We start from the raw sequence: 13,638 nt of genomic DNA, 5'->3' as shown, positions 1-13,638 counted from the left end.
AGCCTATCGCAGAAACTGTAGGGGCAAGGAATAACCCAGGATGGGGCGCCAACCCATCGCAGGGCTCACACACACACCATTCACTCACACACACACCATTCACTCACACACACACCATTCACTCACACACATTCACACCTACGAACAATTTGCCAACATTTTAGTTATCTTAATTTCCCTGGGTCATTATTTTGAAACGCTATAAAATATAATCTAAGCCCAATCTTAGCAATCTGAAAATGGTTCAGCAGAAGTGGAAAATGAAGCCCAGTGTTTAGCCTGAATCACAGCGCAGTTCTGTAAGTTGTAATATGTGTCATGCTGCAGTCAAGCCTGAGGTAGTTGTGTGACTGTATTGTTTGCCTATTTGAGTCATCCTGCATGGACTGAGAGTTCAAGCCCAGGTGGAGAGAGTTATGCCTCCCCACAGGGATTCCTCTTGTGCTAAATGTTTCGTTTTTGCTTTGTGTAATTTCTGAAGACATTCGTGCATGTTCCTCTGGGGAGCTGCTCTCCCGTTTATACACTGACACATGTAGATCCATATAAATTGACCCTTCATACAGTTGTGTTTAAGCTGCTAAATTATATTAATTAAGCAATTATCGAGTCCTTTATGCGTTGAGTTCTGTGTGCTTGTGGTGCTCCATGAGTAACAGATGTAATAGCTAGTGTTCCCTGAGGAGAACTTTGGGAAGCAGAAGTTTCTCCATGACTTGAGAGAAAACCACAGGTCCGTAAACACTGCACCGGGCTGGCCCTGTGCCCTGACTGCAAGCTCCGCTCTCATTGGAGAGTGCCGTTGGATATCTTTGTGTCATATAATCTTAGCTTGCCTAGAGGGTGGCCAGCTAGTCGATTTTGAACCCCTAGAGGTTTTTTTTCTCCATACTATGGAGTTTTTTGGTTCCTCACCTGTGTTGTCCTTAGTTTTAATGTATATAATGTATTTCCACACACCCCTGTTAAGTGCCTTTGACCAGCTGTGTCATGAAACATTCTATATAAAAATAAATGGAATAGAGTTAGTGGGTGGGGTGATGGTTGGCACTGCTGCCTCTCGTCTCCGGGACCTGGGTTCCAGCTTTGACCTGGGTTCCAGCTTTGACCTGGGTTCGTGGTGTGCAGTTTGCATTCTCTCCCCGTGTCATCGTGGGGTTTCCTCCAGGTGCTCCAGTTTCCTCCCACGGTCCAAGAACATGCTGATGTTAATTGGAGTTTCCAGATTGCGAGTAGCTGTGAATGCTGTGCCCTGTGATGGGTTGGTGCCCCTGCCTGGGTTGTTCCTTGCCTTGTGCCCTGTGATGGGTTGGTGCCCCATCCTGGGTTGTTCCCTGCCTTGTGCCCTGTGATGGGTTGGTGCCCCATTCTGGGTTGTTCCCTGCCTTGTGCCCTGTGATGGGTTGGTGCCCCATCCTGGGTTGTTCCCTGCCTTGTGCCCTGTGATGGGTTGGTGCCCCTGCCTGGTTTGCTCCCTGCCTTATGCCCATAAGCTCCAGACCCCCCCGACCCTGACTAGGACAAGCAGTATTAGAAGATGGATGGATAGAATATATGAAAATGAAAGAATTCTTATGTTCTGGTACAAATAGCAAATCAAGTATTATTATTACTCAGTATAGGCCCTTATCTAAATAATGGGTTGGAACGCCCCCCCAACCCAAAATTGTTTTGGTACCAATGAGGCATGTAGTCATCTCCCCCCCACCATCATTTTAGTTGTGCCCCCCCCCTCGAAATTCATTAAAGGCCAGCTTCTGTGACTAGTGCTGTGAGAGGTATTGGTTTCCAAATCGAGGCTATAAATCTCATTATGCAGCATGGTGGTCAGACCCTGATTTCTTTACTTCTGACCACTGCAGAAGTCAGCTGTCAAGATCCCCATCAGCTGTGCTTTCAAAGCCCCGCCCCTCCGCTTCTCACGCCATGACAGATCGTGCATCTATATCCCCACAGTCCTGCCCTTTTAGAAACCAGTCTCTGCACTTCTCCTGATGTCTAAAGCCCAAAGCCGCCTTTGGCTGGACAGGCCTCTGTATCGGGGCACGGGTCTGACACGGAGTTAAGCACCTTTGCTGTGTTCTGGTGTCCTCAGACCTCATAGCAGCTGCTCCATGTGTCAGCATTCTGTGAGGATAAGGCCCTCAGAGATCTCGCGATAGCTTGAGATGTAAATGCTGAACGTGCAAGTCCATCACCGGAGCTACAGCCACTTGGGCTGCAGGTCAGAGGTCATTCAAGATAATAATGGGTCCTATGGAGGAAGGAAATACCCCAGAACTACACAGCAATCATAGATCTTGTTAGAACACTGCAAATCATTGGATGGTGTATGTATTTACAGTGTAGCAGAAGGATGGATGGATGGATGGATGTATTTACAGATTAAAGCCACTTTTTATCATTTTATATGAAATCATGGTGCATTAATTGTACAGATACATGTACAGCAGGTCATTTTCACTTCTCTCTCGCACCATAATATCTGTGGCTGTACAGGAGTGAAGATCCTGACCATTCCAGATTCACGGCACTTTTCGTTTTTCTTAGGTCATCTGAGCATTTGCCCTCTGATTGGGAGGTCAGCCGCTCCGTTTGCTCACCGCTGCTCTGAGCCTCCCGCCTCGGGAGCCTTGGAGAAATTGTTCATTTTTCACTTTACAGCTTTGCTGAGCTTTTGATTTGCATGAGCGGAACATCTGCGGCTCCAGCACGTGGGCCATATGTTTAGATGGAAGAGAAGATCATTCTCACTGTACTGCTTTTTGTGTGTTTGTCGGGGGCGGGGGACGGAGAGGGAATAGCCTGCATCATTATCACAACATAAGTAACCTTCAAACACATAAGTAACCTTCAAGTTCCATTTTAAGGAAGAGGGATAAGAGACCCTCTAACTCACTGTAGCACCTCCCATTAAGTGCTTTGGTTAAACTAAGGCTGTATAAATTGATCTTGTTCAGAGTTTAACAAAAGGGCAGCGGCAGTCTAGAGCCAGTTGAATAATTCATGGTCATCTGTGGAACCGAGTGAAACCCCATGCCTACCTCTCCGCTGTTCCTGGGGCACGAGAGGGGAAAGAGATGTAAGCTTAGGGTGACCTAAACATAATCCACCCTCCTGATTTCCCAGCAAATCACCTACAGCTTTGTGTTTCAAAACCCGATTCCTGACCCGAAAAAAGTATAACACATCTCACTGGACAATGATGACACTTCAGGACCAACAGAAGCTCACAGAAGGTGAAACTTAAACGCTTGGCTCCGGAGTGATCAGCCAGACATTCGGGAGGGTAGGAGCATAACATTAAATCATGAGTCATGAACAGCAGTTAAGTACTGAAGAAGGCTGATGATGCTGAATGACGTTTTGTGCTCCGCAGGTGACATGCGAGGGGGCGATTCTTGATCAGATGTGATATGAGATGACCGCATCGTAGAAGCTGGTGTAATTCATCGTATAAGCGCGACTTGAACTTATAAGAATTCTCAGAGTGTTTACAATGGAGTTTCCTTAATGAATACATTAAAGGGGATGTGGTTCAGTTTTGGAATCTTCTTTATTGCTTTTAGGTAGATTAATCCTTATCAAAGTGTGTCTTTTTTGACCAGACAGTTTTTCAGTAAAACACTTCCCAGGAACCTCTGCTCTTGCAGGTCAAGTGAAACATCAGAATGAGTTTCTAAGGCTACAGCTGATAATGCAAAAACAAAACTCAGTATTGTACTGAATTGGAATTTATAAATAGGGTCATGCTGCTATTAACTACACTTTGCTTATGGGATTCCTGGTCTTACTGGCTTTGAATAGAGAAATTTAAGAGAATTTCCAGCAGCAGAGCTCTTTCAGATGAGCGAGTCTCCCTGATGAAAAGCTGCTTTGCCGTTGTTTAGCTGGTTAAATATCTACGTGTCCCCTACAGCCTCATAGAATCGGCAGGGTTCACCCAAGGACGACATCCCAATACCACCATTACTAGGGACCACCACCTAATACGGGGTGGCCAATCTTATCCACAAAGGGTTGGTGTGTGTGTAGGTTTTTGGGATAACCCTTAAGTCAGCTGTTCAAACCGAGGTGTGAGAACTCTTTGGCCAATCAGTCCTCTAATTAGTAATCTAATTAGGGAATGGCAACGAAAACCAACATACATCACGGCCCTTTCTGGATACGATTGCCCACCCCTGACTCCGAGATGCATGTTGGTCTCTTTTGTGCCTCTTCCTCCCCCCACCCTCAATCTCTGCGGATTGTCTTACAGCATCTGTCCTGACTTGACTGGGCTGCTGCGCATGCAGTAGAGCTTGTGGCTGCACAGGGGCCTGTCTGTCTCTGTCAGTGGTGGAGAAATGTCCACCTGCACTGGAACCTCATTTTCACTTAGTGCGGGGGGTGCTATTGGAATCGCCGTGTGAGGACCGCTGAATTGGGGGGTGAGCGGTGGAGAGGGGGGCTGAGGATTGGTCATGCTTTGCCGGAGGGCGACCCCGCCCGAGTAGGAATGGCCAGTTGGGCTCCCAGATCCTCTGCTGTAAGCTCAGCACACGAAGGGACAGCATCCCCAGGAAATGGCCGAAACTGGAGGTGATGACAGGTACGGATGCTGAGCTCAGCCTCGCCTCAGCGCCTCAGCGCCTCAGTCGCCTGGGTCACTCTTGTCGTCTGACCAGAGGTGCCACTTTCACAGCAGCGTCAACATTTCATGGGTGCTCTAGATTTTCTAAAATATCACTTTCAAAGAGATGAAGAGATAAGTTCTCAGTTGATATAACTATATTGATAGTTCTCTGTTGTGTGTGTTTTGTTCAGGTAAAGTTTGAGCTGCGTATACAGGAAACAATTTAATGCATTATACATACCTTCATAATTATAATGGGCTTCTGTTGACAGTCATAAGGCATTATAGTGTTGATTATAATACTTATAGTTCCAATGAAGCTCTCATCTGTAATGCACCATAGATACCTTTATAATACATTACAATGGTTGGTTTAAGATTTAAGGATGCTTTGTACTGTATTATGCAGATATCTATAGTGCATTACAGATAAGAGCTTCATAAAGCATTCATAATGCAAAATAAGCATGTCTATAATGAGTTTACATAAATGTTTATAGTCATGTTTATAATGCTTTATGAATGTGTTATGAATGTGTATGCATGACAGATGTAATAGACATGGCACTCACCGGAAGTGTTACCAGTAACACAGCTTATCCCAAGGACTTGGACAGTGGACAGCATGGGAGTTCCGGGTAACACTCCCCCACTCTGTACACCACAGGCAGAGCTGGGGGCAGGACCCGGCACCCTGGAGGTGTGAGACCACCGTACGGATCAAATGCCTTTCCATGATAAACCGTCTCCTATGTGGTGTTCAGCATTCATCTGGATGATTGGCGTTTTTATTGCTTCACAGTCTTATTTTAATATTTACCCGCATGGCGTGTAATTCACCTAATCTCTGCTTGTTCAAGCAGATGCATGAGCTTTGCACTGCATCACTTCTAGCACTAATGTCTCAGCAAATATAATGAAGGAGCGTGGAGCTGGCTTATGTCCTGCGGCTGCCAACCTGCTCGCTAAGCCTAAGCTTTCCCTCACTGTTGGGAATTTCAAGTCCAAAAACTACAAATCCAGACCAAGATTTTGTTTCTACCGACCAGGTAAGTTCTCCTACTGTGACTCTTTATACTCAACTGGTTGATAGAAGCAAAATCTTAGTCTGGATTTGTAGTTTCTGGACCTGAAACACCCAACATTGTTTCCTTGCATGTTGCTTTGGGCAAAAGCATCTGCTAAATAAGTCAATGAATTAAGAAGCATCCTCATGTCACTCCTCAGTTATGTCTGTATTTATATAAATTATAAATGAAATGATATGATGGGTTAAGTTGAGATGCCTTAATACAGGGTTATTCAAATCACAGTCCTCCAGGTCCGAGCCCTGCTGGTTTTCCAGCCTTCCTCTATCTGAGAAGCCTCTAACCAATCAGAATCAGTAATTATTAAACTAACTACCTGGGAGAACTGAAAACAAGGCCTGGATTTGGAATCGAGGGCCAGATTTGAATAGGGGGACCTTAGTAGATTGCTTTGTTATGACCCCTGCAGACCATATTTGTAGCATGGAAGGTCAGCAGATAAATAAAGCGCAGTAAAAGCTCTGATCAGCATGGGGAAGGGAATAAGGTGATGCAGGGTTTGGGGAAGAATAGGGTTTATTTGGGGCAAGGCTAAAATACACTTAGCATAAGCAACAAGGTAAGCAAAACACAAGAAAAATTGCATCGTCATGAAAGCCTGAGAAAAATAATACCACAGACAATTATAGGTACAGGGACTAGGGCTGGAAATAGGGTCCGAGTGGGAGTATTAGGTGCAGTAAGGAAATAAAATGCTTTTCTGTGCTCATAAGAGTGACGTGAGTGAGCACAGTCCTCCCAGTCACTCAGAGCACCATCCCACACACCAGGGCTGTCCTTAGGGTTAGGGGGGCTTTAGAAGATATGTAGTTATTGTACTTAAGTACAATAACTTAAGTACTGAATAGTTTGCCATTGGCCTCCCCAGTAAAGGCTCAGCCCCCCATCCATTCATCTCCAACCACACCTCTGCCACATACACAATTTGAAGTCAGGCTTGGTGGTTCCACAAGAGCAGCTGTCTCTATGGAACATTAAGAGTCAAAGAATTATTTTGCCTGCAAATGTGAACTGTCAGCATCATTAAGTTTTGACACAGGCTCCAAATGTTACTGCCTTAAACATTTAATCTGAACGCAAACGTTTTACATGAACAATGTTCTTCTTCAAGAAACTGATCCCGGATGATCGCTTGGCTTTTGTTTAAAGTACCACACCTCTTATTTATATTGGACAAGGTCAGGACAAAGGTCTGGTAAAAATGCAGGAAAACACAGGCTCACACCTTTGTGTTCCTAAGAATCTCAATGCAAACAAAAGACAAACTGAAAACAAAAGAGAAGAGGTTTGCTGACATAAAACTCGCTTGGAGGCAGGTGCTGGTAAACTGAGACCTGTGTGCTAAATTATGTAGGAAGTGTTCTGGTGTACAGGGAGAATCAGAATAATTAACTGCACCAGGGAGAAAGCAACACTCTTTGAATTAAGGCCACATTCATTATTTTCACCTTCTTTTGAAATGTTACATCAAATGACAAAACTGGCCCTGCTTACATTTGGTTTTAAAATGTGTCTTTGGTGATCAGGTCACAAGTAAACAGGTGAGGCACGTCACTGTTTATATCTGTGTCTGTTCTGTGTCCCCAAGGTGTCCAGCTGACTACTTGTGTTCAGATTTCGTTACTGCCATCGCGCACAGTTATTGTGAGATGCTTATTGGGGACGCATCAGGACGCATTAGGGTTTACGCTACAAAAGACGTGGTCAAATGCATCCCAGGACATCTTAGCGCGTGGTCTGGGTACTCGGATCGCAGTGTGCCTTGGTGGTCCTTCACACTTGTGTCTGTCCATTTATGGCCTGATCCCCCGAGACCCATTTTAAAGCCAAGTGTAAGCAGGGCCATGGTGACTGGTGCCAGAAAGTGAGAAATGAAACGGAAGACTTCATTCCTGCATTATTATTTTGTATAACCGGTACAGTTTTGCCCTATACTGGGAGGATGGACAAAATGAAGGAAACACTTTATTATTAAGTATAAGCAATAGGGTCGTGTGCTGCCTTCAGAACCACTTCATCCTTCTTGATATCCTGCGATACGAGTCCTGAGCTGTGTAGTGGGTTCATGAGCCTTTCCTCAAGAAGAAGGTATGGAGAAGGACAGCTAGTTCATACACTGTGCTCCAGAACGTCCTGTAAAAGTTAAGCGATGTTTAGTTTAAGGAGGTTGTGAGGCATTTAGCTTCATCTTAGTGTTAATGAAAGTATAGTTTAAGTTGTTTATCACTGTGTACAGAGACATCTTACTGAAACATGAGAACAGCAGTGTTCGCACCATAGATTGCACCTGGTCCTGTAAAAAGGCCTCATATTGTTTGGATGTTAAATGACCATGCAGACCAATCATCAGTCTTAATGACCCCCCATTAATGACCCCCCAGAGATGGCTGCCTGTGCCATAAGAGATGTTAAACGCTTAGCTTTCTCCAAACATAAATCATTCCAGATGGAGCAAAAGGGTAAAAGATGACGTATCAGCCTGTATTACTTTTGATTATATACGGTGGCCTTGAATACAAGAGGCATCAAAATGGAAACCCAGCTACAAATTCCACAGAAAGCTGACAAACATTAGTTTTTCTTTTAGTTTTTCTTTTCTATTCTGCATCATAAAATTGCTGATTTTGTTCTCCAGTTATTTTTGAGGCCATACTTTTGTGGTGTTTAGTGTTTAGAAACTATCCAGACTTGTCAGTGAACTTCACTTTGCAGCCGGTGTGCTAATGCAGTCTGGCGTTTGCTGTCCTGATTATTTAAGCCAGTGTTTCCCAGTCCGGTCCATGTTTTTGCTCCCTCCAAGCTCTGTGCCAGACAGCCCATATTTACTTCTCATGTCAATATGTGACGTTAACTTAGTGATTAGGAGGTGAGAATATTATACAGCTGTGTCATTACAGATTGATCGATTTGGAAAATAGAAACTTCTGCATATGTGGGTTAATCCTGATGATAATGTCATACTAAGTCTTTGCCTGTGGTATATAGTGGAGTTTCTGTATTATAATCTGATAGCATTCTGACTTTTATGCTGATTTTGGTTTATGTATAATTGTGTACAGTGTCCTTGTGTACTCTGAAAGGCGCCTTTAAAATAAAATGTATTATTATTATTATTATAATGCCCATTCTTGCAGGTACTTTGTGTGATTCTGTCCTGGGTATTTTGGGTTACAGTTGTGATGCTGTGTTTGTTTGTAATTCTGGGCTGATTTACAATGTCCTATTAGCACAGACCTGTAATTATATAGCTAAGAGTTCCCCCTCTGTGGCGTCCGGTCCCATCGATCTGCTTTGCTTTGCACTGCAGTGTTTCAAGTCCGTTCAGTGTCTGATTATGACATTGACACTGTATACTAGTAAAAAAAAAACTGTTCGATGCAAAAACTTCCCTGTGAAAAGAGTGCACTGCTTAAATGTATACATTTTCAAAATTACTTTTTGCATACATAATTATGCCTATTTTTAAAATACAACACTTGAAAGACTCCTAGCGTCAAAGTTTTCCTCAGGAATCTGGCATTATCTGAGGGTAATTTTTGATAATCTGTCATTCATTACCTAAGTTGTCCTGCTAATAAATGTACATCTACACATTATGTGTACTTCCATCCCTGGAAGCTCTACCTCCCTGTCCTCCTCACAGCTCTGTCCCGGGGCCGGTATCTTTCCAGGTGACCTTCTGAACGTAGCAGTCCCTGACTCTGTGACAGGAAGACAGTGACTGCAGTCTGTAACGCATCTCCTCTCTCCCTCCTTCTCTGCTTTTCCCTTCTCGTCCCTCAGATGAGATCCTGCAGGAGGAGGGCAACCGTCTCTGTGCCGCCGATGTCGAGTCCGAACTCAAGAAGCAGTTCGCCTTCCTGCCAGGTAGATCCCCTATGTCTGCCGCACTGTGCTATCCTTCCTGCCTGAGTCTGTAGAGGAACAAAACTAAAAACTATGGGTCAGACTGACCAATCAGGAAACAGAAGAAGCAGTCTGGGGCCTATCCCAGACAGCACATGACACAAGGCCGGGGTATACCCTAGACGGGATTACCTGACCATTGTAGGGTACACACTCAAATATAATGTGCCAGTTCTCCAAACCAGCCTTGGAGGTGTGAGGCTACTCAGACGTGACACATCTCATTTTCTGATAAGTAATATGTTACTATACCTAATGCATCGTAATACGTAGAATTTTATAATAACAAGACCCCTGGTTATTGTTCAGGATGCCGTAATAAACCTTTTAATGCTACTTAAACAGAGAGTGAAAACGCATATATATAACAATACTGAACTTTCCTTCAGTGATATCATTGGATATTTATAAACAAAGCCAAAGATTTGGCAGAATTACTAGAGTCATCTGAAATTAAGCTACCACAATATAACGGAATAGCATTGAAATGGTTATTGTTGAGCAGTTTGTATCATGATATTTAGAATCTCCACATATTGAACACCAGTTTCTATCTGATTGATTTCCCTGGGTTTCTTCCCTGTGTGGTATGTAGTACTTCCATGCAAATAGCGAAATGCTCAGAATGAGATAGAAGAGATGCAGGGGTTTGTTCCATCTGCCCATCTTCAGACTCAGTATCTCAAACAGATGGTCAGACCAATATTTAAACCACATTGATAGGGATATAATGTGTCACTGAGCAGTGGGAGTTAAGGTAAACAAGCCATGAAGCCCCCCTGTTAAACTGCTGAAGCCTGACACACCCCCACACCTCCAGCCTATCAGGATTAGGAGATTCCTCCCCCCTACATCCATGCACCGCTGCTGTGACTTTGCTGTGAGGTCACAGAAACCCCCCCAGGGAATTCACTGCCACTCTGGAATAACAGCACCCACGCAGCACCAAGGTCGTGTTGTTTCCCTAATGGCCCTTATTGAGTAAAGTGCCCTGCTACCCAGCCTATGCCAATCAGCTGCCTCCTATCTGCGCCTTCTGCTAAATTGTTTATCAAGATTATCAAAATCGATCCAGTTGAAGGTTTTCAAATTATTACCCTTTTCTTTCATTTTAAAATGTCCAGAGGCCAGGAACTGGGTGCCCCTGTTTCCCTGCATGCCCTATGTGTGTAATCTCAGTGCTGGGAGCTAAAACAATGCTGAAGAATCTGTTTATGCACTGAAACTCTGTAGTATAGTGTAGGGGTGGGCAAAGGGCCAGCGTGTGTGCAGGTTTTTGGGGTAACCTTTAGATCAGCTGCTCAAACCCAGATGTGAGGATTCATCAGTCCTCTAATTAGTACTATAATTAGGGAGTTGCAGCGAAAACCCACAAATACCCTTTCTGGGTAAGATTGGGCACCCTGTGGGTAAGTTATTTGGATGCATGCATGCATGTTGGAGTGCAGGAACCAAATTTAATTTGGCTTCATTCATCATGAAAATTAAGTTGTGACCCCTCCAATATCAAACTCTCTCCCGTGCCGTATGGTGCATGGAGGGGCACAATAAAAGGGGGTGAAGTTATGACAACTTGGAATATAATCGGATTGCTCTGGGTTGGGGGCCCGCTATGATGTGGGGGCCCGAATCTCAAGCAGTGGCCCCACACCTATGGACTGTTAGAGGTCATTTCTATAGGATGTGAATTGTTTTTAGTGTGTTTTTGCGTGTTTTCCTAACCTTCCAGGTTATGAAAACACCACTATGGACAGACTGTTCACACTCTCATGTCTCATTAGTCTCCATACGCTGTGAATCCCTTTCTTGCTTTCTGTGTTTGTAAGTGTGGCAGTTTATCTCCATATTGCCCTCAGCTTGACTTTTCACGCATCTCCCTCAGCCACGCTTGGCACTGCTCAGCATAATTACTGACTGCTGTGCTCCTGTTGTCCTCTCAGGGGGGCGGGGGAAGAACGGTAGCCCCGTCATTGTCTTCCCAGAATTCCCTGCATTCGACCAGCTCCAGGATGGTGAATTTCACAATGTGTTGACGTACCTGACCAGCATCTCCAGGTGAGCAGCTCCTCGCACCGATGCCCCATCAGAAAACTTGCGGACGGATTTTTGGTGCCTGTGCCGCCTAGTAGCATTTTAAGACATGCCTTTAAAAACAAAACTTACTGGTACACTCAGTGATTGTTATCCTGTAAGGACACAGACAAATGTCTTTGGCAAAACTCCTCTGTGTTACGACTGAGAAAAAAAACTATGTAGGCTACGTATGTCCCTGGTATAAATTGCATTTGAAACAATATGTCTGTCAGAATTAGTATTACAAATATTTAATTTGGCTTAACTGTACTTTTAATGGTCAATCAACAAGCAAGCAGTAGTGAAAAAAGTATGGTATGTTATCTAGCCACTAGGTGGCAGTGCAGATTTGGTTATACAGCATCAGGTTTAAAAAAAAACACATCAGCATTCTGATTGGTTCATAATCCTGCCCATCTCAGTGATTCATAAAGTTGCTCTTTATACGTTCTGGAACATCGAAAGGCTGCATCTTCTGTAATGTTTAATGTTCAATGTTGGTTCTCCATAACTCAAAGTTGTGTGTTTATCAGCAAGTCGTGTCTCAAAGTTACTCGTCAGTTTTATTGCCTTTTGAAAAGAAAGTTCAACAATTTAGCATAATGTCCTCGTCAAAGGCATTGTATAATTTAGGAGAAAAATAAGATATACGTAGAGATATTCTCACCTTGAGTGCCTTCTCAGATGTTCTGGATTGCGTTAAATCTCCCGCCCCCCCAGTGTCCCGGGGCACTCCTGTGGGCCACGTTTACACCACGGATCATTATGCCGCCCTTTGTTCCATCTGAGACCCACACAAATGCCACATCAATATTTCCTTCCCAGGGAAACCTATTAAAGTTTATTGGATATTCATTTATCCTTTTCCCAGTTGATTATCTGGTTCAGGGTCATGGGGGGGCTGGAGCCTGTCCCAGGCAGCAAAGGGCACAAGGCCAGAAATCTCCCTGGACAGGATGCCAGACCGTCGCAGGACACAGACATGCAGTCACACGCTATAGGCGCCGTAAAGAGGCCAGTTTTCCCATCTGCGTGTCTTTGGACTGCCAGACAAACCAGAGTGCTCAGAAGAAACCCATGTAGTATGGGGGGATCATGCCAGCTCTACACACACAGATGGGTGTTGGATTCAAACCTGGAGGTGTGAGGCTATAGTGCTGCCCCCCAAGGCTATGCCCAACGCTATTAGACATCCCAGTACCTTAAATGCCTCTTAGATCACCAAAGCTTTATATGTCTGTACAGTGTGACATTGTGGTAAAAGCTCAGTGACCTCAAAATCTCGGATGCAGCACGTTAATCCCTCACACCTTTCCATGTGTCTCATCCACATATGCATATAGACACCGTGCATCACACCGCTAGCTGTGAGAAACAGGAAGGATTAGGGTTAGCAGAAATACATGGATTTGTCCTCGCTGGTAAGCCTTTCATGCTGCTGACTCTGTACTTCCCGGAGCAGTGAGGCTTCACACTCATCCAGATCCTACTGTTTCTGGAATTTAAAGGGACAAATCCTGCTTTCACTTGTGCACCTCATAGTTCACAATTCTTGAGGTTAAACACCCAGCCTCAGCCCCAGCCATCTCAGGGTGGACTGGAGACACTGAAAAAACGATTCCCTTAAGGCAAATGTGGAAAATAGAAGACCTGGTGTGATTTTTAACACTCTTGTCATCGTGCTAATGGCCTATCTGGTAGCCATGGTAGTCATTTAAAGATCACTTCATCTTTTATCACCAGTTATCAGCTGGTAACACCGGATCCAGAGGACGGGCTTACAGAGTCCCGCTGAGTCTAGATACTGAGGGACAAATCCTGCTTTCACTTGTGAACCTCATAGTAAACAAATACGCAAACAGGTACGGACAGGGTTGTGGTCAGGAATAAGAGCGTTTAAGGAAAGGAGAGCAGCATCTTGCGAACTTTCTGTTCCCGCCGGCGCAGCAGTTAACT

General features: G+C 44.4%; 1 protein-coding gene across 4 annotated transcripts in view; it reads left to right on the top strand.

Annotated features, from left to right (window-relative positions):
• LOC111843682 (guanine nucleotide exchange factor DBS-like) overlaps window positions 1-13,638 on the top strand; it is a 67,179-nt gene that overhangs the window by 23,192 nt on the left and 30,349 nt on the right. For all 4 annotated transcript variants that reach the window (XM_072700940.1, XM_072700937.1, XM_072700938.1 and 1 more), the window contains 2 exons: window positions 9,487-9,570; window positions 11,550-11,664. In XM_072700940.1, coding sequence (XP_072557041.1) covers window positions 9,487-9,570; window positions 11,550-11,664 — 199 coding nt within the window. The remainder of the gene's footprint in view (window positions 1-9,486; window positions 9,571-11,549; window positions 11,665-13,638) is intronic.

The sequence above is a fragment of the Paramormyrops kingsleyae genome, chromosome 16 (assembly GCF_048594095.1).
Source record: "Paramormyrops kingsleyae isolate MSU_618 chromosome 16, PKINGS_0.4, whole genome shotgun sequence".
Classification (NCBI taxonomy): Eukaryota; Metazoa; Chordata; class Actinopteri; order Osteoglossiformes; family Mormyridae; genus Paramormyrops; species Paramormyrops kingsleyae.
The sequence above is the reverse complement of the archived record's forward strand: the minus strand, read 5'-3'. Positions and strand labels throughout refer to the sequence as shown.